This window comes from Salvelinus namaycush, chromosome 1, assembly GCF_016432855.1.
Source record: "Salvelinus namaycush isolate Seneca chromosome 1, SaNama_1.0, whole genome shotgun sequence".
Lineage (NCBI taxonomy): Eukaryota > Metazoa > Chordata > Actinopteri > Salmoniformes > Salmonidae > Salvelinus > Salvelinus namaycush.
Genome location: NC_052307.1, coordinates 81,419,307 through 81,444,719, shown reverse-complemented (window position 1 = coordinate 81,444,719; position 25,413 = coordinate 81,419,307). Strand labels below are relative to the sequence as shown.

General features: G+C 44.2%; 1 protein-coding gene across 1 annotated transcript; it reads left to right on the top strand.

The window, feature by feature from the left end:
• Positions 1 to 11,829: 11,829 nt before the first annotated feature.
• LOC120049821 (CMP-N-acetylneuraminate-beta-galactosamide-alpha-2,3-sialyltransferase 1-like) lies at positions 11,830 to 24,976 on the top strand. The gene is made up of 6 exons (XM_038996270.1): positions 11,830 to 12,194; positions 14,991 to 15,184; positions 18,502 to 18,684; positions 18,928 to 18,973; positions 19,543 to 19,662; positions 20,441 to 24,976. The coding sequence occupies exons 1-6, from the start codon at positions 11,934 to 11,936 to the stop codon at positions 20,612 to 20,614; spliced, it is 978 nt and encodes a 325-aa protein (XP_038852198.1). The 5' UTR covers positions 11,830 to 11,933; the 3' UTR covers positions 20,615 to 24,976.
• The last annotated feature ends 437 nt before the right edge of the window (positions 24,977 to 25,413 follow it).

Sequence of the window (25,413 nt, the reverse complement as noted above, 5' to 3'; positions counted from 1 at the left end):
CGGGTTGTGTCCGAGGGCTTTTAAAGTACACCAACATCTCGTACCTCACTCCGCTACTTTAGGCTTCCCTCTCCTCCTTTTTGGACACTATCCATGTGTTGAGTAGGTTCTTATCCTGTTACTTATTATTTGTACAAGACGTCCGTCCTACCTAACAACACCCATTTAGTATCCCAGCTTAATCTCAGGCGAACGGGCCTCAGTTATTAAGTTTAGTTTTATTTATGGTAGCGCACCTTACCTCAGGTCATCGCGGACCTGTTACAATCCTGTGTATATTGGTCATACAAAACCCTGTGTATATTGGTCATACAAAACCCTGGGAATCTGTTTGGAATAGCAAAGCTCCTATTATTGATAAATTCTAAACATTTTAGAACATCAAATCAAAGATAACTTAAATCATTCCCCCCAGAATCGAGAATATAGGCTACTGACCTTGTCGCTGACTGGGAAAAGCAATGTTCGTTGGATCTAGTCACCGTCCCTGTCGGTCTGGGGTGTATACCGGCCTGTTATAGAACCCCAATTGTCAGGGGACAGGACTTTGTTATACGGGACCACGTCCCGCCCGTGCATGGTTCTCGGCTTATTACCTTCAGATGACAGGGACAGATTTTTAGATCCGGCTCTCGAAGGACCAAATGATAGAGGAATTTTATCATTAACCAATTCAATTAAAACCCTCTGTCCGTTTCTAAGAATTTGTAAGGTTCTTATTTGCATAAAATGGACAGAGACCAGCCACCAAAATTAGCCAATAGCGTTTATTCTCGAGAGCTCTGTCATAATACCATGTACATTGGTTTATATACCTCACATTTCGTCATAAATGTCCCTCCTCCTCTCAGATACAATGGCAACATAGTTCACCAGTCTTCTCACACTGTCTGCCACCTGTTAAACAATCTACTACAAGCCCAAGGTCTCTCCCCTCCTTGGGTGGGGTGACTTCCATCCCTGTTATCAGTTTCACAGTGGTCACAAGTTGTCTGCCACAGTTCCTTGCCTACCAACAGTCCCTCTTTCTTATGGACAAACATGATTCATCAGACAGGATATAATTCTGTTAGTTATAATTCTACGTTTAATGTATACATAATTCATAAAATTCCCATAACATTGGGATAAGTTGCTCTAGGAGGATGTGTTGGTACCATTCTTCATTCATGGCTGTGTTCTTAGGCAAAATTATGAGTGAGCCCACTCCCTTGGCTGAGAGCAACCCCAAACATTAATGGTCTCAGGATGCTTTACTGTTGGCATGACACAGGACTGATGGTAGTGCTCACCTTGTCTTCTCCGGACAAGCTTTTTTCCGGAGGCCCCAAACAATCTGAAAGGGGATTCATCGGAGAAAATGACTTTACCCCAGTCCTCAGCAGTCCAATCCCTGTACCTTTTGCAGAATATCAGTCTGTCCCTGATGTTTTTCCTGGAGAAAAGTGGCTTCTTTGCTGCCCTTCTTGACACCAGGCGTACAGATGCACTCACACACCTGCTGCCATTCCTGAGCAAGCTCTGTACTGGTGGTGCCCCGATCCCGCAGCTGAATCAACTTTAGGAGACAGTCCTGGCGCTTGCTGGACTTTCTTGGGCGCCCTGAAGCCTTCTTCACAACAATTGAACCGCTTTCCTTGAAGTTCTTGATGATCCGATAAATGGTTGATTTAGGTGCAATCTTACTGGCAGCAATATCCTTGCCTGTGAAGGCCTTTTTTTGCAAAGCAATGACGACGTCACGTGTTTCCTTCCAGGTAACCATGATTGACAGAGGAAGAACAATGATTCCAAGCACCACCCTCCTTTTGAAGCTTCCAGTCTGTTATTCGAACTCAATCAGCATGACAGAGTGATCTCCAGCCTTGTCCTCGTCAACACTCACACCTGCGTTAACGAGAGAATCACTGACATGATGTCAGCTGGTCCTTTTGTGGCAGGGCTGAAATGCAGTGGAAATGTTTTTTGGGGATTCAGTTCATTTGCATGGCAAAGAGGGACTTTGCAATTAATTGCAATTCATCTGATCACTCTTCATAACATTCTGCAGTATATGCAAATTGCCATCATACAAATTGAGGCAGCAGACTTTGTGAAAATGAATATTTGTGTCATTCTCAAAAATGTTGTCCACGACTGGACATACACACTCACACCTGATCTTGCTCTTTTCTCTCACTCCCTCTTTCTTTTCTCTTCTCTCCCTCTCTCCCTATTGTCGAGAACTGTTTTATAATTTCATGTGTTTATTGTTTGTCTATCTTTTTTCTGTATTTGTCTACAAGTTTATATATGTTTACAACAAGCAAGGGGAAGATATCAGAATAGGGGCATTGGGGAATAATAACATATTGTGCGGAATACATTTGTACTGTAGTGAAGCCGTCTCTAGAGTAATGCAAGGTCTCTTTCACGATCATGTAAAACGTAAATTGCTATGGAAATGCTGGGATGTGTTTTTCAGTTATGTTAAAGGTAATTATGATGCAACTATGATGGTGATACGATATGGATTACAATTATCGTCATGAATATTAAGGCTATACGCACTACATGTTACACACATAGACACTCAACCATGCAAATTGGCAGAGTTATTATTTATTTGGACAACACACTTTATAGTCTTACTCTTATACAGACACCGTACACACTCTCATTATATCACATCCAATATCATACACATCAACCTACTCAGATTTGTTACACACATAATATCTTGTCTCAATTTTCTAACATCTGTGGCATTGGCTCACAGGCAAACAGGCAAGGGAATGAAACAAATATTGCTAGAACCTATTTCTTGAATTCTAAATATCAGACATTTGAAAGCTCTAGTTTTGACATTCATAATACTGCCTGTCGTCGGAAGGAGTGGACCAAAGCGCAGCGTGGAAAGTGTTCAAGATTATTTTTATTATTAAAAAAAACACTCGAACAAAGTAACAAAACGAAAGCGAACAGTTCTGTCAGGTAACAGAGACTAAACAGAAAATAACTACCCACAAACACAGGTGGGCAAAAGGCTGCCTAAGTATGATTCCCAATCAGAGACAACGATAGACAGCTGCCTCTGATTGGGAACCATACTCGGCCAAAACAAAGAAATAGACAACATAGAATGCCCACCCCAAATCACACCTAACCAAATAGAGAAATAAAACGGCTCTCTAAGGTCAGGGCGTGACAAATACCTCTGATGGCAGTAACTTTACAAGCACTAATTATTGTCAATTTAGACTGAGAATAGTATCTAGTTATGGTAAGGGGTGAAATAAGTATAGCCAGTTATAATTGGTTTCGCAGATTATATAAAAAGAAGATCAGTCTTTACGTGGCTAAAAGAAAAGTAATATAACATATACTGTTTACAGGAAACTCACTCTACATCCTTAGATGAAGTTGCGTGGAAAAAGGAATGAGGTGGTGAAATAATTTTATGTCATGGACAAAGGAACTCAAAGTGTGATGATATTAATTAACAAAAATGTCGATCTGAATGTGCAAATAGTCAGGAATGAATCGCAAGGAAGGTGGATCCTTTTGAATATGAAAGTGGACGAAAAAGAGATTTGGCTCATTAATCTATATGCTCCAAATCAGGATGATCCACACTTCTTCGAAAACATTTATACCAATTTATTGAACTGACAGGCAACAAATGATCTAATCATTATGGTAGGAGACTATAACACAGTGTTAAGTACCTCAATGGACCGTAAAGGTAATCACTCTACAAACTATCATCACCATGCTCTTAAGGAAATCACAAATATTATGGACACATTAGAAATAGTGTATATTTGGAGACTAAAAAACCCAGACCTAGTGAGATATACATGGAGGAGACTTAATCAAGCTAGTCGTCTTGACTACTTTCTTGTCTCTTTCTCTCTTGCATCAAAGGTAAAAAAAGTTTTAATGGGAATAATCAGCAGCCTGGTGACCTAGAGGTCAGAGAGGGAGCACACGTGACAGTACCCCCTCCCTTACGCGCGGCTCCAGCCGCAGGACTCCGACCAAAATTACTATCCCGGGGATCAGGACCGGTCACCTCTGCTGAAGCGGGGAACCTGTCATTCCGGGCTGAGGCGCGGGAGCATGGCGACCTTGAGTGCCGGAGAGAGAGCATACTTGACAGCATCAAGCTTATCACCGTGCACTTTCACCACCCAGTCAAGTTCATCATAACTTATTTAAACTGTAGCCTAATAGAGGACAATATTAATGCCGTCTTTTTGTGGGCACTAACTCCGCCATGGTTCCTTGGGCAAAGCCTATATATTACCACAGTATCACAGTATGAGTCATAATACCCATAAAAGATAGGGGTCAAAGAGAGAAATGGTTCGAAACGTTTTTCCACAATTTATTTTCACATAGGGAATTTAGAAACACTTAAAATAAGGGCTGTGTTTAATGTAGGCTTACCCTAGTGTGACGTTTTGATAGCTGTGTAAATCTCTCTAGGACAAGCAAGACATTTTTGGACTCACCTTGTTGTGCTGTGCTCACTTGAACAGAAAGGTGGCGCAGCGGTCCTTCTGTGGGGAGATTTTGTCATCAAACTTTGTTATCAAAGTCTGTAATTCTCTGGATGTATGGTGCTTTCAAGACAACTGGTAACTCAGGGAAAAAAACAAGGTTGAATCATGACGTCAGTGATCTTCAGGTCGGAGCTCTAGAAGGAGAGCCGAGTTTCTGACTTGCACTGAGATGCAGTGTCTTAGACCGCTGCGTCCGTGTGTGTTAACTATTTAACTGTACTAGAATGCTTATCAAATCAAATCAAATTGATTTATAAAGCCCTTCTTACATCAGCTGATATCTCACAAAGTGCTGTACAGAAACCCAGCCTAAAACCCCAAACAGCAAGCAATGCAGGTGTAGAAGCACGGTGGCTAGGAAAAACTCCCTAGAAAGGCCAGAACCTAGGAAGAAACCTAGAGAGGAAGCGGCTATGAGGGGTGGCCAGTCCTCTTCTGGCTGTACCGGGTGGAGATTATGGCCAAGATGTCCAAATGTTCATAGATGACCAGCAGGGTCAAATGGTAATAATCACAGTGGTGTCAAGGGTGCAACAGGTCCGGAGTAAATGTTAGTTGGCTTTTCATAGCCGATCATTCAGAGTATCTCTTCCGCTCCTGCTGTCTCTAGAGAGTTGAAAACAGCAGGTCTGGGACAGGTAGCACGTCCGGTGAACAAGTCAGGGTTCCATAGCCGCAGGCAGAACAGTTGAAACTGGAGCAGCAGCACGGCCAGGTGGACTGGGGACAGCAAGGAGTCATCAGGCCAGGTAGTCCTGAGGCATGGTCCTAGGGCTCAGGTCCTCCGAGAGAGAGAGAGCGAGAGAGAGAAAGAGAGAGAGAGAATTAGAGAGAGCATACTTAACTTCACACAGGACACCAGATAAGACAGGAGAAATACTCCAGATATAACAGACTGACCCTAGCCCCACGACACATAAACTACTGCAGCATAAATACTGGAGGCTGAGACAGGAGGGGTCGGGAGACACTGTGGCCCCATCCGACGATACCCCTGGAATCTGTGAATTCTGTTCAACACGTATTTTCCCAGTCGGAGCTCGTTTTTATCCAGGTTCCCAGTTGTCTTGAACTCACTGAAGTCTGAGATTTCCTAGTTCCGAGTTTCCAGTTGTTTTGAACGCTGCAGAAGTCATGCTGGATTGACAGTATGGCCAATATATTCAATCTTTTCTGGCCTATGGTGTTGCATGTGAATGTTTATCCTTTTAAGCTTGGAAAAGAGACTCTTAAATCCAGACTTGGACCACACACACTCCTCCACTGACTAGCGGGCTAGTGGTTGCTTTGCAACACTTGCAGTTAGCCACGGATTCCTTTCCTTGCAAACCACTCATTGTTGAATTTGCGATTTCCAGCTGGTTGTGTAATGTTTATGTCCAATGGCTGATGAGCACCGATATCTATAATTTCTCTTTATATGACAAGGATTGAAAAGGATTTTCCAGTAGATTGTCGACTTGATTCCTTGATGACTGCTTGTCTAGCTTGCTAGCTAAGATTTTGAAAGCATGATGTTGACATGATCAGTCCAATCAAAGCTAGGGTAGATATAACGTAATTTGACGTCATTGTATCTGTGGCCAATGACCTTGAGCCTTCTTGGATGGACACTTCTAATGTAAATCTATGGCAACACCAAGGGGCGTGAATTTTTTTGCTCTCCCTGTAGATTTTGCGGGTGACGTAGTATCCCCATGAGTGACAGAACACTGAGCCAATCACGGTGCAACTAGAGAACATGACCAACTCCTACGCTGTGTATTTTCCGCTGGCTGCCCCAACACCACAGAAAACACTGAGCTAGGCTGCAACACCTGCATTTTGGAGCTGCTTTACTCAAGAAAGCAAAGAGGCCATGTTTGTATGCTGCCTTATTAACTCAATTATTACATTTTTTACATTACTTACAAACTGATATGTGACACATATTAATGCCGAAATAACATGCAAAACAGGCAACAATCAAATATTTTTTTTTATATATATATATTTTTGTTGCCCTGAAGACGGGTCGCCACTGCTCCTATCAAATCCCATTGAGAGCATATGTCATTGACAGAAAAACTTGAATTGTTGCATCTGGTTGTGTTGTCCTCCGGCGGCTAGCTAGCTGAAATTTGTCTCTTTCCTAAATTAGCCATGGATGGAGATAGGGATTTGGACTTGTGGTTTTACTTAATTATCCATACTGGCCAATGATTATTAGGGAGATTCTGATTCAACCATTAATTCATACATTGTTGTGCCCCTGGCTTGAGAGGATGGAAGTTCAATATGTAGGAGGCTAATGTTAACTAGTTCACGTTGCCCATGAATGGAAGTTAGGCTGGAAAGCAAGCATTTTAGCCAGATAGTCTAAGACAACAAAAAATAAAAGCGTGTACTGTATGATAGAACGATAGACCGAGAAGATGTGGTTGAATTTATTCTGCCACTGTGTCTTCTTATTGTCTCGGCTTTTAGAACTATATATCACGGTCGCAAGGCATATGAATTAACAGGATTTAGAGAACAAACAACGCAATTATCACAACACATAGGTTATAATATGGCTTGGCTTCCACAGTGATTTACTTCGCAATTATCACGACTGTCACGCCCTGGCCTTAGTATTCTTTGTTTTCTTTATTATTTTAGTTAGGTCAGGGTGTGACATGGGGAATGTATGTGTTTTTTGTAGTGTCTAGGGTGGTTGTAAAGTTTAGGGGTTTATTAGAGTAGTTGGGTTCATGTTTAGTATAGAAGTCTAGCTGTGTCTATGGTTGAGTGTAGGTATCTAGGAAAGTCTATGGTTGCCTGAATTGGGTCTCAATTAGAGACAGCTGGTTATTGTTGTCTCTGATTGGGAGCCATATTTAAGGCAACCATAGGCTTTAGCTGTTTGTGGGGAATTGTCTATGTCGATGTTCTATGTTGCATGTATGCACTTAGTTCTTGCTTAGCTTCACGTTCGTCTGTTTGTTTTTGTTTCGGGTTTTTCCTTCTTCTAATAAAGAGAAGATGTACTTTCCACGCGCTGTGCCTTGGTCCTCTCTCAGTCCCTTTGACGATCGTGACAGAATTCCCCACCAATCTACGACCAAGCGGCGTGTCAAGCGGCAACAGGATCCACCTACACAGGATTCATGGACATGGGAGGAGATACTGGATGGTAAGGGGCCTTGGGCACAACCGGGAGAATATCGCCTCCCTCGTGAAGAGCTGGAGGCAGCTAAAGCCGAGAGGAGGCGATATGAGGAGGCAGCACAGAAGCAAGGCTGGAAGCCCGTGAGTACAACCCAAAAATTTCTTGGGGGGGGCCTTAAAGGGAGTGTGGCGAAGTCAGGTAGGAGACCTGCGCCTACTCCCTGTACTTACCGTGGAGAGCGAGAGTACGGGCAGACACCGTGTTACGCAGTAGAGCGCATGGTGTCTCCTGTACGCGTGCATAGCCAGGTTCGGTACATTCCAGCTCCACTTATCGGCCGGGCTAGATTGAGCGTTGAGCCGGATGTCATGAAGCCGGTCCAACGTATCTGGTCACCAGTGCGTCTCCTCGGGCCGGCGTACATGGCACCAGCCTTACGCATGGTGTCCCCGGTTCGCCTACATAGCCCGGTGCAGGTTATTCCACCTCCCCGCACTGGTCGGGCGACGGGGAGCATACAACCAGGTAAGGTTGGGCAGGCTCAGTGCTCAAGGGAGCCAGTACGCATGCACGGTCCGGTATTTCCGGCGCCACCTCCCCGCCCCGACCCAGTACCACCAGTGCCTCCTCCACGCACTAGCCCTATGGTGCGTGTCTCCAGCCCTTTGCCACCGGTGCCTACACCACGCACCAAGCCTCCTGTGTGTCCCCAGAGTCCTGTGCGTCCTGTTGCTGCTCCCCGCACTAGCCCTGAGATGCGTGTCCCCAGCCCGGTACCACCAGTTCCGGCACCACGCACTAGGCCTAATGTGCGTCTCCAGGGTCCAGTATGCCCTGTTCCTTCTCCCCGCACTAGCCTGAAGGTGCGTGTCCCCAGCCCGGTAACACCAGTTCCGGCACCACGCACCAGGCCTACAGTGCGCCTCAGCCGGCCAGAGTCTGCCGTCTGCACAGCGGGGCCTGAACTGCCCGTCTGCCAAGCGCCATCTGAGCCACCCGTCTCTCAAGCGCCATCTGAGCCACCCGTCTGCCAAGCGCCATCTGAGCCGCCCGTCTGCCAAGCGCCATCTGAGCCGCCCGTCTGCCAAGCGCCATCTGAGCCGTCCGTCTACCCAGCGCCGTCTGAGCCGTCCGTCTACCCAGCGCCGTCTGAGCCGTCCGTCTACCCAGCGCCGTCTGAGCCGTCCGTCTACCCAGCGCCGTCTGAGCCGTCCGTCTACCCAGCGCCGTCTGAGCCGTCCGTCTACCCAGCGCCGTCTGAGCCGTCCGTCTACCCAGCGCCGTCTGAGCCGTCCGTCTACCCAGCGCCGTCTGAGCCGTCTGTCTGCCCAGCGCCGTCTGAGCCGTCTGTCTGCCCAACGCCGTCTGAGCCGTCTGTCTGCCCAGCGCCGTCTGAGCCGTCTGTCTGCCCAGCGCCGTCTGAGCCGTCTGTCTGCCCAGCGCCGTCTGAGCCGTCCGTCTGCCCCGAGCCGTCAGAGCCGTCCGTCTGCCCCGAGCCGTTAGAGCCGTCCGTCTGCCCAGAGCCATCCGTCAGTCAGGATCTGCCAGAGCCGCCAACCAGACAGGATCTGCCAGAGCCGCCAACCAGACAGGATCTGCCAGAGCCGCCAACCAGACAGGATCTGCCAGAGCCGCCAACCAGACAGGATCTGCCAGAGCCGCCAACCAGACAGGATCTGCCAGAGCCGCCAGCCAGACAGGATCTGCCAGATCCGTCAGCCAGCCATGAGCAGCCAGATCCGTCAGCCAGCCATGAGCAGCCAGATCCGTCAGCCAGCCATGAGCAGCCAGATCCGTCAGCCAGCCATGAGCAGCCAGATCCGTCAGCCAGCCATGAGCAGCCAGATCCGTCAGCCAGCCATGAGCAGCCAGATCCGTCAGCCAGCCATGAGCCGTCCAGCCAGGATCCGCCAGAGCCGTCCAGCCAGGATCCGTCCCTCAGTCCGGAGCTGCCCCTTATCCTGGTGCTGCCCCTTATCCTGGTGCTGCCCCTTATCCTGGTGCTGCCCCTTATCCTGGTGCTGCCCCTTATCCTGGTGCTGCCCCTTATCCTGGTGCTGCCCCTTATCCTGGTGCTGCCCCTTATCCTGGTGCTGCCCCTTATCCTGGTGCTGCCCCTTATCCTGGTGCTGCCCCTTAGTCTGGTGCTGCCCCTTAGTCCGGTGCTGCCCCTTAGTCCGGTGCTGCCCCTTAGTCCGGTGCTGCCCCTTAGTCCGGTGCTGCCCCTTAGTCCGGTGCTGCCCCTTAGTCCGGTGCTGCCCCTTAGTCCGGTGGGGTTAATGTGGAGGGTGGCCATTTGGAGGAGGCTACGGAGGCGGGTAGTGACTGTGGTGGGGTGGGGACCACGACCAGTGCCGGAGCCGCCGCCGTGGACGAACGCCCACCCAGACCCTCCCCTAGACTGTGCTGGTGCGCCCGGAGTTCGCACCTTAAGGGGGGGGGTTATGTCACGCCCTGGCCTTAGTATTCTTTGTTTTCTTTATTATTTTAGTTAGGTCAGGGTGTGACATGGGGAATGTATGTGTTTTTTGTAGTGTCTAGGGTGGTTGTAAAGTTTAGGGGGTTTATTAGAGTAGTTGGGTTCATGTTTAGTATAGAAGTCTAGCTGTGTCTATGGTTGAGTGTAGGTATCTAGGAAAGTCTATGGTTGCCTGAATTGGGTCTCAATTAGAGACAGCTGGTTATTGTTGTCTCTGATTGGGAGCCATATTTAAGGCAACCATAGGCTTTAGCTGTTTGTGGGGAATTGTCTATGTCGATGTTCTATGTTGCATGTATGCACTTAGTTCTTGCTTAGCTTCACGTTCGTCTGTTTGTTTTTGTTTCGGGTTTTTCCTTCTAATAAAGAGAAGATGTACTTTCCACGCGCTGCGCCTTGGTCCTCTCTCAGTCCCTTTGACGATCGTGACAACGACACATAGGTTATAATATGGCTTGGCTTCCACAGTGATTTACTTCACAATTATCACAACACATAGGTTATAATATGGCTTGGCTTCCACAGTGATTTACTTCACAATTATCACAACACATAGGTTATAATATGGCTTGGCTTCCACAGTGATTTACTTCACAATTATCACAACACATAGGTTATAATATGGCTTGGCTTCCACAGTGATTTACTTCACAATTATCACAACACATGGGTTATAATATGGCTTGGCTTCCACAGTGATTTACTTCACAATTATCACAACACATAGGTTATAATATGGCTTGGCTTCCACAGTGATTTACTTCACAATTATCACAACACATGGGTTATAATATGGCTTGGCTTCCACAGTGATTTACTTCACAATTATCACAACACATAGGTTATAATATGGCTTGGCTTCCACAGTGATTTACTTCACAATTATCACAACACATAGGTTATAATATGGCTTGGCTTCCACAGTGATTTACTTCACAATTATCACAACACATGGGTTATAATATGGCTTGGCTTCCACAGTGATTTACTTCACAATTATCACAACACATAGGTTATAATATGGCTTGGCTTCCACAGTGATTTACTTCACAATTATCACAACACATAGGTTATAATATGGCTTGGCTTCCACAGTGATTTACTTCACAATTATCACAACACATAGGTTATAATATGGCTTGGCTTCCACAGTGATTTACTTCGCAATTATCACAACACATAGGTTATAATATGGCTTGGCTTCCACAGTGATTGTACCCCCAGTGAAGAAAGTAGAGGAGTGGTGAGAGTAGTAGAGGTATACCAGTACAAAGGGATAGGCCAAAAGTGATATAAGTTTCAGTAAGATTAGATTTGTATCATTTATAGCAAGTCGCAGAAAATTGAGGTTGTGGTGGCAGCTGCAAAGAGGTATTTGGGTGTGCGAGACTTGACATCAGAAGAGTTACAGGGTGTGTTAAGTGGTGATGTCCCATTTAATGGAGTAGGGTGGTGTTAATTTAATTTTATATAATTTTGAAATTAGTGAGTGTAGTGTTAGATGGTAGGGTATTTATTTAGTACATTTTAATTTTTCAAGCAAGGTATAAGGGAGTTGTACTCCAGTCTAGTAGGTGGCGGTAACGCAACAAATTGGATGCCAACCGCCGTTAAACCTCATAGAAGAAGAATCAAACGATTTTTCTTTCCAAGTTCGCAGTAGTCTTGAAAGCTCGGCCAGATCCTTGATGATTTGAAACCAGCATTATTAGGGACGTTGTCACATATTCATTATTGATCTCTTCACAGGTGGTGAGGATTCTATACCACCTACGAAATGAGTATCTTCAGGATTAGAAAATGCCTTCTAACCAAGGTTCTACTCTGCATCACTACTATCATTGTGTTTTATTCTGGACAGCAATCCTCCAATTCATTTGTTGATTTTGTAAAAAATGCCCTTCGGCCGCTGGACCGTATCTTCTCTCCACCGCCGGACGACGACCCATGGTTTCAGAAGCGCTTCATCAGATCTATCAAACCATTTCTGACGAGAGAGAACAAGGAACTCCCCGATGATACCAGAACGTGGTGGCGGGTAGGCTAAATATATTTTTTTGATTAATATTTAAATATGTCTTAACTAATGTAACAGGCAGGGAGCTGGCGTCGACCTTCTAGCCCGAAGTCCAGCGGGCTATCAACTGTGGCCCAAAAGCATGCTCGAGCGGCAGAATCGATATCCGCGCTCATAAACCCAGGGTCGTTACAAAACAAAAAGCCATGACAAACATTGTATAAATAGAAGCATTTCCAGCGCAAGTCCAACACGTTCGCATTCAGCAATAGGCCTATAATTCATTAAAGTTATAGCCTATACACTGACCCTAGCAACATCAAAAAGACTATGCTTATTGAGTCAACCGTTAAAAGAAAACAAAAATAAATTAGGAAAAATAAAACACGATCCCACCAGAGTAGCTTGTGGCGCGTAATGATTGCTTATTCAAAGCGTAATGATTGCTTATTCAAAACGTTATTGCACTAACTTACCCCATCTCTAAAGAACAACCCCACTGAGCGCAGACATCATTTCAAACTTTTTCGTTTTGATTTACATTTCGGTTGAGCTGTCAACTAACGTGAAATCAACAAAACATACCATGTTATTGTATTTAGATTAAACGTTCGGTGAAGACGCAATTCCCTCACATTGATGATTTTATGCAAGTCCAATTAATGTTCCATTTTGATGCAAGGTCATAGACCTATGATGTGGAAACATTTATTCAACCAGTTTTTGCCCATGAGACTGATCAACTGTCACAGTAGCCTCCAATATAGATTGGCCCAGTGGTCACCAACCTTTTCTGAGTCAAGATCACTGAGTCAAAATGCATGCCGAGATCTACCGCTCTGATTTTTTAAAATTATTTTAACAACATGATTAATTGTAAGCCTATGCAACAATAACCAATTAAAAACAGTACTGTAACAATGAGGTTTGTGCAGTAAACTATTGGCCCAATACATTATCACCGCATACTGGCTTTGCTTGAATTTACCTGCCAATGCATTGTTGTTCAGGACATTTTTTATTTTTAATCCAAATTTGAGGTGGACTATATGATCACACCGGTAATAGATCTATTGTTGTATTAGTTGTGAGGCACAGCTGAGTGAGCATACATTTAAATAATTAGCTGTTTATTTTACTGGGCTGATGGTGCCTACATCTGATGGTCAGTCTCAGCGGAGGGAGAGAGCAGCAGACTGAGGGTCCGTCTCTCAACATCTCTCCGCTCTCCCTTCCCTCCACTGACACTGACCAAAAAGGGTCACCGTCTTCCAGCTGATGGCGAAACTGGAGTCGCACCGCATTATTTCTGCCTCATGCAGAAATTCATGTTGTTACTCCTATGAACAGAGAAAGTGAAATATTCATTGATATTAAAAAAGACCCAACCCGCTAAAAATACATCGCAAGCCTATAGATGCACTTCATACTCAATCATTACTGCTGCATTGCTTGATGTAGCGTTGGTTATACAAGTGTTGAATACAAAGTGTTGACATTGCGGGGTAAGAACTTAAACAAACTCACTCATAAAAACAGCAGCTCTTTGCTGTACTCATTGAGTGTCAATCTAGTCATGTTTTTGAAATCTCACAGTATCAATTTTGCCGTAGCTTTCTTTTATGCCTGCTACGTTACTGCAGACTCGGTCATTTGAGCAATCTGATTGACCAGCATTGGCATAGTGGACTTAATTTCCTCTCCAGGCCCACCGGGAAGGCAGAGTTTGTACCTTCAGACACATGACATGGCAACAGTTTGCCTACCCGGGGCGCAGGGAAGCTAAATTGGCTGCACCTAACAACAACAGCCCGAGACTAATAATAAAAAAATAGGAACACAAGGCTTTATCGTTGGGTTTTTTACAGAAATGTTTGGCGATCGACTAGAAATGCCTTGGAGATCGATTAGCCTATTAACGTTGGTCAATGAATGTCCCAAACGCTCATTACTACTATACATTGAAATGGCCAAACATGTTAAGTATCTTGTTAATACTGTTGCATGTTTCTTTTTCTCTTGTTGTTTAATTCAGAATGAACTTGTATTGGTTGGGTTTAGGCTGTGTGAATGAGTGAGCCCTTCACTACTAGGACATTGTCTTAATGTATTGCTAATCTACCGGATAAAACAAGTTGGATGCAGAATTCCTCTCATTTTAACCATTTGTCATTCCAGGCAACACTGTAAATTGTGCCTCTTCCCTGTTAATTGGTTTTGAATCCTGATTGGCTGGTTAATTGAACACTTGTGGTCCCTCTGACCGAATTATTGAATGAACTGGTGTCATTGTTTAGAGATCCTTGTGGAGCAAAGGTCAGAATTTGGTTGCCTGTGTGAATGCAGCTGGTGAACCACAGTTTTAGCTGTCAGTTTTCCTGTTTTATCCTGCCCTTTTACAATAAAAAAAATAATATTCACACTTCTGTTTTTAAGCCTCTTTAAGTGATCGAGTAAGGCCAGCTCTTTCACACGCTGCAATACAAGCATTGTCACTGACAACTGATTAACTGATTGCTATTGTAGTCACCAATAACCTGTTTTTCTGGACAGAGACCATGTACAATCCAAACATAAGTCTCAGAATACTCAGGAATGATGCATTGCAGCAGATTTAACAGCTCAGTTCCCTCTGCAGTTGCTGGGCAGGTGAACATGAAATCATTGTATACAAATCACACAATATACATCATCAGATTTGACTGGTTTGTGCTGATGTTATGATTGTCATCTGAGTTGTGCTGCGTGTCCATTGTGTATTTTTGGTGTTTTATGTGTTGACTGGTGCAATCAAATAAAGTACCATCTTATCACCAGGAAATCCAGAATGACAATAGCACAGCCAAATTCAGCGAGGTGGTGGAGAAGTTGTTCCAGGTCATCCCTGATGCTGACTTCCACATGGACGCGGGCCATGAGCGCCATGGAAGCTGTGCTGTGGTGGGGAACTCTGGGAACCTCAAGGGTTCCCACTTCGGAGCCCTCATAGACTCCAGTGACGTCGTCATAAGGTAGGCCTACGGAGGGCGCACTTGTCACAAAGCCTGTTTAAGCATTGGCAGTGCCATTGAAGACTTAAGCCATTTTGAGTTAGTCAACTGGGTGGGTCTTCCTATGGGTTAAGGAAGGATCACAGGATTCCATAAAGCAGGGCCGTAAACAGACCTTGTAGGTGCTCAAAATTGGAAAAGAAGGGCACCCACCGGCAACAGCCAACACGCAGCAGAAAGACGGGCGATCAGCCCACCAGACTGACTATTATGTAAATCAATTGTTGATCAAATGTTATGCTGCTGTGGCAGTACTGTTGATATTTACACTAGATGGCTTGCTACACACACTCAACTGGTGACCGCATCTCAAATCGTTTGGATAATGGGGCGCGCGCAAGGGCAGACTTGGGGCAACCGGGCGCACGCAAGCTCCGTACAGGGCAGACTGGGGCAGACTGGGGCAGACTGGGGCAGACTGGGGCAGACTGGGGGCAACCGGGGGCACGCAAGCTCCGTACAGGGCAGACTGGGGGCAACCGGGCGCACGCAAGCTCCGTACAGGGCAGACTGGGGGCAACCGGGCGCACGCAAGCTCCGTACAGGTCAGACTGGGGGCAACCGGGCACACGCAAGCTCCGTACAGGGCAGACTGGGTGCAACCGGGCGCACGCAAGCTCCGTACAGGGCAGACCAGGGGTCAGGGTGGTGAACTTGAAGATGTCACAATTTGGGGGGCAGTGGGTTCAGAACAACAAAGACAAACTGTATACAAAAAAAAATGATAATTATACCACCACCCAAAAGGGCACTTGGCAAGTGGGAGGGCAAAGGGACAGGTGCTCAGGCACAGGTAGAACCCTGTCTGTGCACGTGCCTGCCATCCAGGTCAGTAGGAGGGATCAGCCAATTTAATTGAGAGTTATGTCCCAATTATCCCCACCAGCTCAGTGTGCACTTGTTCACTTCCCATCACTGGTTTGAAAATAAATTACTATATACAGTGCATTCTGAAAGTATTCAGACCTCTTCCCAGTTTCCACATGTTGTTACGTTACAGCCTTATTCTAAAATGGATTAAATAAAATAATCCTCAATCTACACACAATACCCCATAATGACAAAGTGAAAACAGGTTTCTCAACATTTTTGCAAATTTATATCAAATTTCCATAAGGATTCAGACCCTTTGCTATGAAACTCAAATTGAGCTTGGATACATCCTGTTTCCATTGATTAAAAATAAAATATATTTTTTTATTTCACCAGGTAGGCCAGTTGAGAACAAGTTCTCATTTACAACTGCGACCTGGCCAAGATAAAGCAAAGCAGTGCGACACAAACAACAACACAGAGTTACACATGGAATAAACAAACATACAGTCAATAAAACAATAGAAAAATAGTCTATACAGTGTGTGCAAATGAGGTAAGGCAATAAATAGGCCATAGTGGTGAAATAATTACAATTTAGCAATCAATTAAACACTGGAGTGATAGATGTGCAGAAGATGAGTGTGCAAGTAGAGATACTGGGGTGCAAAGGAGCAAAAAATTAAATACAGTATGGTGATGAGGTAGTTGGATGGGCTATTTACAGATGGGCTATGTGCAGTGATCTGTGAGTTGCTCTGACAACTGATGCTTAAAGTTAGTGAGGGAGCTATGAGTCTCCAGCTTCAGTGATAAAAAATAAATAAAAATAAAATATATATATATATATATATTTTTTTTTTGCAATTCGTTCCAGTCATTGGCAGCAGAGAACTGGAAGGAAAGGCATCCAAAGGAGGAAATGGCTTTGGGGGTGACATGTGAAATATACGTGCTGGAGCGCGTGCTACATGTGGGTGCTGCTATGATGACCAGTGAGCTAAGGCGGACTTTACCTAGCAGAGACTTGTAGATGACCTGGAGCCAGTGGATTTGGCGACGAATAAGAAGCGAGGGCCAGCCAACGAGAGCGTACAGGTTGCAGTGGTGGGTAGTATATGGGGCTTTGGTGACAAAACAGATGGCCCTGTGATAGACTGCATCCAATTTGTTGAGTAGAGTGTTGGAGGCTATTTTGTACATGACATCGCTGAAGTCAAGGATCAGTAGGATAGTCAGTTTTACGAGGGTATGTTTGGCAGCATGAGTGAAGGAGGCTTTGTTGTGAAGTAGGAAGATGATTCTAGATGTAATTTTGGATTGGAGATGCTTAATGTGAGTCTGAAGGAGAGTTTACAGTCTAACCAGACACCTAGGTATTTGTAGTTGTCCACATATTCTAGGTCAGAACCGTCCAGAGTAGTGATGCTGGATTGGCAGGCAGGTGCGGGTAGCGATCGGTTGAAGAGCATGCATTTAGTTTTACTTGTATTTAAGAGCAATTGGAGGCCACGGAAGGAGAGTTGTATGGCATTGAAGCTCGTCAGGTTAGTTAACAGTGTCCAAAGATCATCCTTGATGGTTTTTATAACTTGGAGTCCAACTGTGGTACATTCAATTGATTGGACATGATTTGGAAAGGTACACTCCTGTCTATCTATATAAGGTCCCACAGTTGACACTACATGTCAGAGCAAAAACCAAGCCATGAGATTGAAGGAATTGTCTGTAGCGGTCTGAGACAGGATGGTGTCGAGGCACAGATCTGGGTATGGGTACCAACATTTTTATTTCTGCAACACTGAAGTTTCCCAAGAACCGTGACCTCCATCATTCTTAAATGGAAGAAGTTTGGAACCACCAAGACTGTTCCTAGAGCTGGCTGCCCGGCCAAACCTGAGGAATCGGGGGAGAAGGGTCTTGGTCAGGGAGGTGACCAAGAACCTGATGGTCACTTACAGAGCTCCAGAGTTCCTTTGGGGAGAAGGGAGAACCTTCCAGAAAGACAACCGTCTCTGCAGAACCCCACCAATCAGGCCTTTATTTAATACATTTTAGAATAAGGCTATAACGTAACAAAATGTGGAAATGGTCAAGGGGTCTGAATACTTTCTGTAGACACTGTAAGATATGGTGGCACTTCCACTAGCTAGCCCATGCCTCCACCAATGCAACGCTTTTAGATTTGTGGGAAGTAGAGGAGGTCACGCTCCAGTAGAAAGGAACAAACCTTCCATAGTTGAATGTGGCAGTAAATAACCGACCTTGGCTTTATGCCTGTACAGACGGCACACTCCAGGTAGCAGCATGCACCAGTTCAGTTTGTTTACTGACTGCCAATCAACTCATAGAAGCCGAAAATAAGAAATCGACTACTTAAAATAAAGATGGTGCTACCCGTTCTGTCACTGTTGAACGAAGAGCTTTGAAATATTGCAGTTATTGTATGGATTCCTGCTATCTAGAATGAACAAGGCTCCTACCTCTGGCTATGAGGGGGATGTTGGGAAACGGACCACGTATCACGTCATGTACCCAGAGAGTGCAATAGACCTGGACAACACCACCAGGTTCCTGTTGATCCCCTTCAAGACTCTGGACCTTCAGTGGCTACCAGGCGCCATGACCACTGGGTCTCACATCACTTTGTGAGTAACAACTTATCATGGACTCTTCTGATTTAGTTAAGTGTTAATCAACACCGGTCCTACAGTGCCTGGACAAAAACACCTGATTCAACTAATTGAGGTCTTGATGATTAATTGACAAGTTGAATCAGGTGTGCTGGTCCAGGGCTACTGGAGTTGGGAAACCCTGCTACACCATGCATTTTCCTAAGATAACATAGCTAGCACCTCCTAGATGAAATGAAGTCTTCTTTTATTCAACAGGTCATATTTACCACTTAGACAGAAGATAAAGGCCAACAAAGATTTGGTGAGTCACCTTGTTAATTTATTATGGTTATTATCCATGTACACAGGCAATATCTAATGCATGATCTTTTATACTGTCTCTTGGACAGTAGGTCTGCTTGTAGTTGAGGATGTGTGTTATGGGCAGAGCCATGTTAAGATCCGTTTTTAAAACCAACAACTAAATATATGGTTAGGTGGTTTCCTAACAAAGGAGGCGGTGATGTCAAATGTATTTATTTATTTTGTAATTTAGCAGACACTCTCTTCCAGAGCAACTTAGTGAGCGCATACATTTTCATACTGATCCCCTGTGGGAATTGAACCCACAACCCTGGTGTTGCAAACGCCATGCTCTGCCAACTGAGCTACATTGGTATTATTATTTGCCTAGGGGTGAATGTGTCATTACGAGTCAGAGCTTGAGCCCGCCACAGAATGGGAGTGTATTAACTGCATCATGGCATCCCATCTCTGACACTATCAATCTAACAAAGTGACTTCTCAAATTTGATGCATTACAGTAGACATTCCTCTTTTTCTAATTAAATCAGGTTGATAGACATGTATTGTGCAATATATTCCATGCAGGTATTGGTTCTGAATCCTGTGTTTATGAAATATGTTCATGAAACCTGGCTTGACTATCAGGGCAAATACCCCTCCACTGGATTCATGGCTTTGATATTATCCCTACACATCTGTGACAAGGTAAGACTTATAGATATCAACAGATACAACAACACCTCATGTCACAATGCGGAAGAGACGCACGCAAATGCACAGTCATGTTGTGGTACTGTGAATTTTACATTGTACATTTGTAATATTAGAGTAATGTCTTGAATTATGTTTTATTTATGATGTAGGCTTTTGCGACGTGATTGTTTGGACCCCAGGAAGAGTAGCTCATTCCCTGACAGGAACTAATGTGGATTCTAATAAATACTAAATATCAACATACTCTGCTAGGAATGTGGATAGGTGTGTACTTCCTCAGCAAGACACACTGTATACTACACACTGTATTCTAGGGAAAGGGGAATACCTAGTCAGTTGTCCAATTGAAATGTGTCTTTCGCTTTTAACCTAACCGCTCTGATTCAGAGCGGTAGAGGTGCCTTAATCGACATCCACGTCTTCGGCGCCCGGAGAACAGTGGGTTAACTGCCTTGTTCAGGGGCAGAAGTACAGATTTTTACCTTGTCAGCTCAGGGATTCAATCCAGCAATCTTCCGGTTACTGGCCCAATGCTCTAACCACTAGGTTACCTGCCGTCCCACTACACACTGTGTACTACACATGATTGCAGTGCAGGAAACCAACCCTGACACCTAATGGATTTGCGTAGTTCTGACAATCTGTGGTATCGTCACATATTACTGACCCAAATCATGTAGGCTGATACACAATATATCCCATTGCCATAAATAAAACCTTTTGGTAAACATTATGAAACTAACTCTCTAAATATGTATTTCCAATGCAGGTGAATGTGTATGGATTTGGGAAAGACAAAGATGGGAACTGGCACCACTACTGGGAAACCCTAGTCGATAAAAATCTCCAAACTGGAATACACGATGGAAACTATGAGTACAACGTCACCATGAGGCTCTCGGAAATGCACAAACTACAGTTATTTAAGGGATTTCGCTTATAATTCATAAAGATAATTTCCCTTACAGCTGTATATACACTATAAAAAGCTTTTTATTAAAGCGGATTAATCAAATAGGTTTTAGCCTATTGTCTACATTGCACAGCATTTACGTGCTCAAATACCTTATCCTTTTATCTGCACTACCGTTTTTGGTTTTGTGTGAACTTGAACAATGTGGGGCCATACTTATGAACTTTGGCTTAGACCATGGTTTAACCATTGGTCTAAAATGGCTAGCTTGTCTCATAGGCCAAATTAGCCACGATGCTGTGGACGGCCAGCAGATTATATCCAGTAACAAATTCCGTCTCGGCCAGTTTAAAATTGGCATGACCCAATGCGTTTTTTTCACTAATGCATCCTTAACAGAAGTCCACTGGCACGTTCTTATACTCAAATTAACTGCATCACATGCAAAAATCTGTCTGGATGATTACCTCAGTGTAAGACTCCTAGTTCCTGACAATATTCAACTCCTGTGACGTAAGTATGAATCTCCCGTGTTATAATTTTTCTGTTTCAACCTGTGAACTTACATTCATTGTGGTATTGTTAAGGAAACTACAGCCGTCACCTTAAAAATGAAGCCTAAGAATGAATTTCATAAAGCGCTAGGCCTACGCCTTCAGCCTTCACCAACACTGCTACTAGGGCCTAATAATATCTCAGCATATGAGGCTGCATGGATGTGTACACTACACATGTAAGTTAGGGCTACAATGTTTTTATAATCATTATCTAGCCTACCTTGTTTAACAGTGTAAATTGACTGGTCTGGCTAGGTTCACCAAGTGTCCAGTAAAGGGCGAAGCTACTCCAGAAATCCGCTGAGGTGAAGCCTCATGGCTTCACTACTTATGAAGCCCATTCAGTAAGCGACTGACTGCTCTCCTGTAACGCATGCTATTGACTGACTGCTCTCCTATTCTGTAACGCATGCTATTGACTGACTGCTCTCCTATTCTGTAACGCATGCTATTGACTGACTGCTCTCCTATTCTGTAACACATGCTATTGACTGACTGCTCTCCTATTCTGTAACACATGCTATTGACTGACTGCTCTCCTATTCTGTAACACATGCTATTGACTGACTGCTCTCCTATTCTGTAACACATGCTATTGACTGACTGCTCTCCTATTCTGTAACACATGCTATTGACTGACTGCTCTCCTATTCTGTAACACATGCTATTGACTGACTGCTCTCCTGTTCTGTAACACATGCTATTGACTGACTGCTCTCCTGTTCTGTAACACATGCTATTGACTGACTGCTCTCCTGTTCTGTAACACATGCTATTGACTGACTGCTCTCCTGTTCTGTAACACATGCTATTGACTGACTGCTCTCCTGTAACACATGCTATTGACTGACTGCTCTCCTGTTCTGTAACACATGCTATTGACTGACTGCTCTCCTGTTCTGTAACACATGCTATTGACTGACTGCTCTCCTACTCTGTAACACATGCTATTGACTGACTGCTCTCCTGTTCTGTAACACATGCTATTGACTGACTGCTCTCCTGTTCTGTAACACATGCTATTGACTGACTGCTCTCCTGTTCTGTAACACATGCTATTGACTGACTGCTCTCCTGTTCTGTAACACATGCTATTGACTGACTGCTCTCCTGTTCTGTAACACATGCTATTGACTGACTGCTCTCCTGTTCTGTAACACATGCTATTGACTGACTGCTCTCCTGTTCTGTAACACATGCTATTGACTGACTGCTCTCCTGTTCTGTAACACATGCTATTGACTGACTGCTCTCCTGTTCTGTAACACATGCTATTGACTGACTGCTCTCCTGTTCTGTAACACATGCTATTGACTGACTGCTCTCCTGTTCTGTAACACATGCTATTGACTGACTGCTCTCCTGTTCTGTAACACATGCTATTGACTGACTGCTCTCCTGTTCTGTAACACATGCTATTGACTGACTGCTCTCCTGTTCTGTAACACATGCTATTGACTGACTGCTCTCCTGTTCTGTAACACATGCTATTGACTGACTGCTCTCCTACTCTGTAACACATGCTATTGACTGACTGCTCTCCTGTTCTGTAACACATGCTATTGACTGACTGCTCTCCTGTTCTGTAACACATGCTATTGACTGACTGCTCTCCTGTTCTGTAACACATGCTATTGACTGACTGCTCTCCTGTTCTGTAACACATGCTATTGACTGACTGACTGCTCTCCTGTTCTGTAACGCATGCTATTGACTGACTGACTGCTCTCCTATTCTGTAACGCATGCTATTGACTGACTGACTGCTCTCCTATTCTGTAACGCATGCTATTGACTGACTGACTGCTCTCCTATTCTGTAACGCATGCTATTGACTGACTGACTGCTCTCCTATTCTGTAACGCATGCTATTGACTGACTGACTGCTCTCCTATTCTGTAACGCATGCTATTGACTGACTGACTGCTCTCCTATTCTGTAACGCATGCTATTGACTGACTGACTGCTCTCCTATTCTGTAACGCATGCTATTGACTGACTGACTGCTCTCCTATTCTGTAACGCATGCTATTGACTGACTGACTGCTCTCCTATTCTGTAACGCATGCTATTGACTGACTGACTGCTCTCCTATTCTGTAACGCATGCTATTGACTGACTGACTGCTCTCCTATTCTGTAACGCATGCTATTGACTGACTGACTGCTCTCCTATTCTGTAACGCATGCTATTGACTGACTGACTGCTCTCCTATTCTGTAACGCATGCTATTGACTGACTGACTGCTCTCCTATTCTGTAACGCATGCTATTGACTGACTGACTGCTCTCCTATTCTGTAACGCATGCTATTGACTGACTGACTGCTCTCCTATTCTGTAACGCATGCTATTGACTGACTGACTGCTCTCCTATTCTGTAACGCATGCTATTGACTGACTGACTGCTCTCCTATTCTGTAACGCATGCTATTGACTGACTGACTGCTCTCCTATTCTGTAACGCATGCTATTGACTGACTGACTGCTCTCCTATTCTGTAACGCATGCTATTGACTGACTGACTGCTCTCCTATTCTGTAACGCATGCTATTGACTGACTGACTGCTCTCCTATTCTGTAACGCATGCTATTGACTGACTGACTTAGCCTATATAGATATTCAGATCGACAATAGAGCCATCTTCATTGTCATGGACGTGTTATTTGCTGGGCTAGCGTATATCAACACGATAGCCTATTGCCGGTTTAAATAGCTATTGAAAGCAAAATGATGTCCAAAATTGTGTTGATATAGGCAAGCCTAGCCTACTATAGGTTGAATGTTACACGTATTCACCCCAGATAGTGTCCCCCTAGCTATAACCTATTGAAAATGGGACTTTAGTTCAGCCTACACTTCAAATATTTATTTGGCCTACACTAATTCTGGTTGTATTGTGAATGGAAGAGCAGGTAACACGTAGTAAATAAACATTAAAGGAGCTTGGAGTCACTCCGACTGAAAGGCTATAGGGTTAGGCCAAAAAATATTACAAATATTAGTCACTACAATGAATATTGGTGAAATTACATGTGTACACTTAATTGTATAAGATTTTTATATGCATTTTGATCATCGCCTACTTTTGTGCTATTTCCCTCGAGGACCAGCAGTGGAGGGTTTGCTCCTTAAAACAATCTTGCCCCAAATGGGATTCAAACTCACAGCCACAATTTTTTTTTTTAACCTTTTATTTAACTAGGCAATTCAGTTAAGAACAAATTCTTATTGTCAATGACGGCCTAGGAACAGTGGGTTAACTGCCTTGTTTAGGGGCAGAACGACAGATTTTTACCTTGTCAGCTCAGGGATTCGATCTTGCAACCTTTAGGTTTATTTAGAATTGAAGTTGCATTGTATCGCAGACCTGTAGCCTACTGTCCACCACAGATTGTTTGTGGACTGATTTGCGGAGTACGGGCACAGGTCACGTCAACATGGATATCTAAGATGGAACGCATTCTCAGGAATTTCTATGTTGATGGGTGTTTTCAAATGTTTTTGTGTGAAATGTTTTAGGCTAGACTTCTGATATGTTGAAATATATTAAGCATCGGCCATTATGATAACTATGAAGAAATATTGTTTGTGAAGGGAAGTATTCATTTTAAAGATGCACTCTCAAATGTTTGTATAATTTCAGATAGTTTTGAGTGGGGCTCATGAGCCAAAAGTGGTCCCCACTTTTTTTTGTGTGTGTACTACGTCATTCATTTAGTTATTTTATTTTTACAAAATGTGTGATATCATACATCTTCATTCTGCAACTTGACTCAGTCAGTGTTTACTGTGTTTTTGTTTATGTATACAAAATAAACTGAAATATCACATTTACATAAGTACTCAGTACTTTGTTGATGCACCTTTGGCAGAGATTACAGCCTCAAGTGTTCTTGGGTATGACGCTACAAGCTTGGCGCACCTATATTTGGGGAGTTTCTCCTCTCATGCTCTGTCAGGTTGGGTGGGGAGCATCGCTGCACAGCTATTTTCAGGTCTCTCCAGAGATGTTCAATCGGGTTCATATCCGGTCTCTAGCTGGGCCACTCAAGGACATTAAGAGACTTTTCCCGAAGCCACCCCTGTGTTGTCTTGGCTGTGTGATAGTTAAATATATACAAATTAAAAACTTAGGGTCGTTGTCCTGTTGGAAGGTGAACCTTTACCCCAGTCTGAGGTCCTGGACGCTCTAGAGCAGGATTTCACCAAGGATCTCTCTGTACTTTGCTCCGTTCGTCTTTTTCCTGACTAGTCTTCCAGTACCTGCCGCT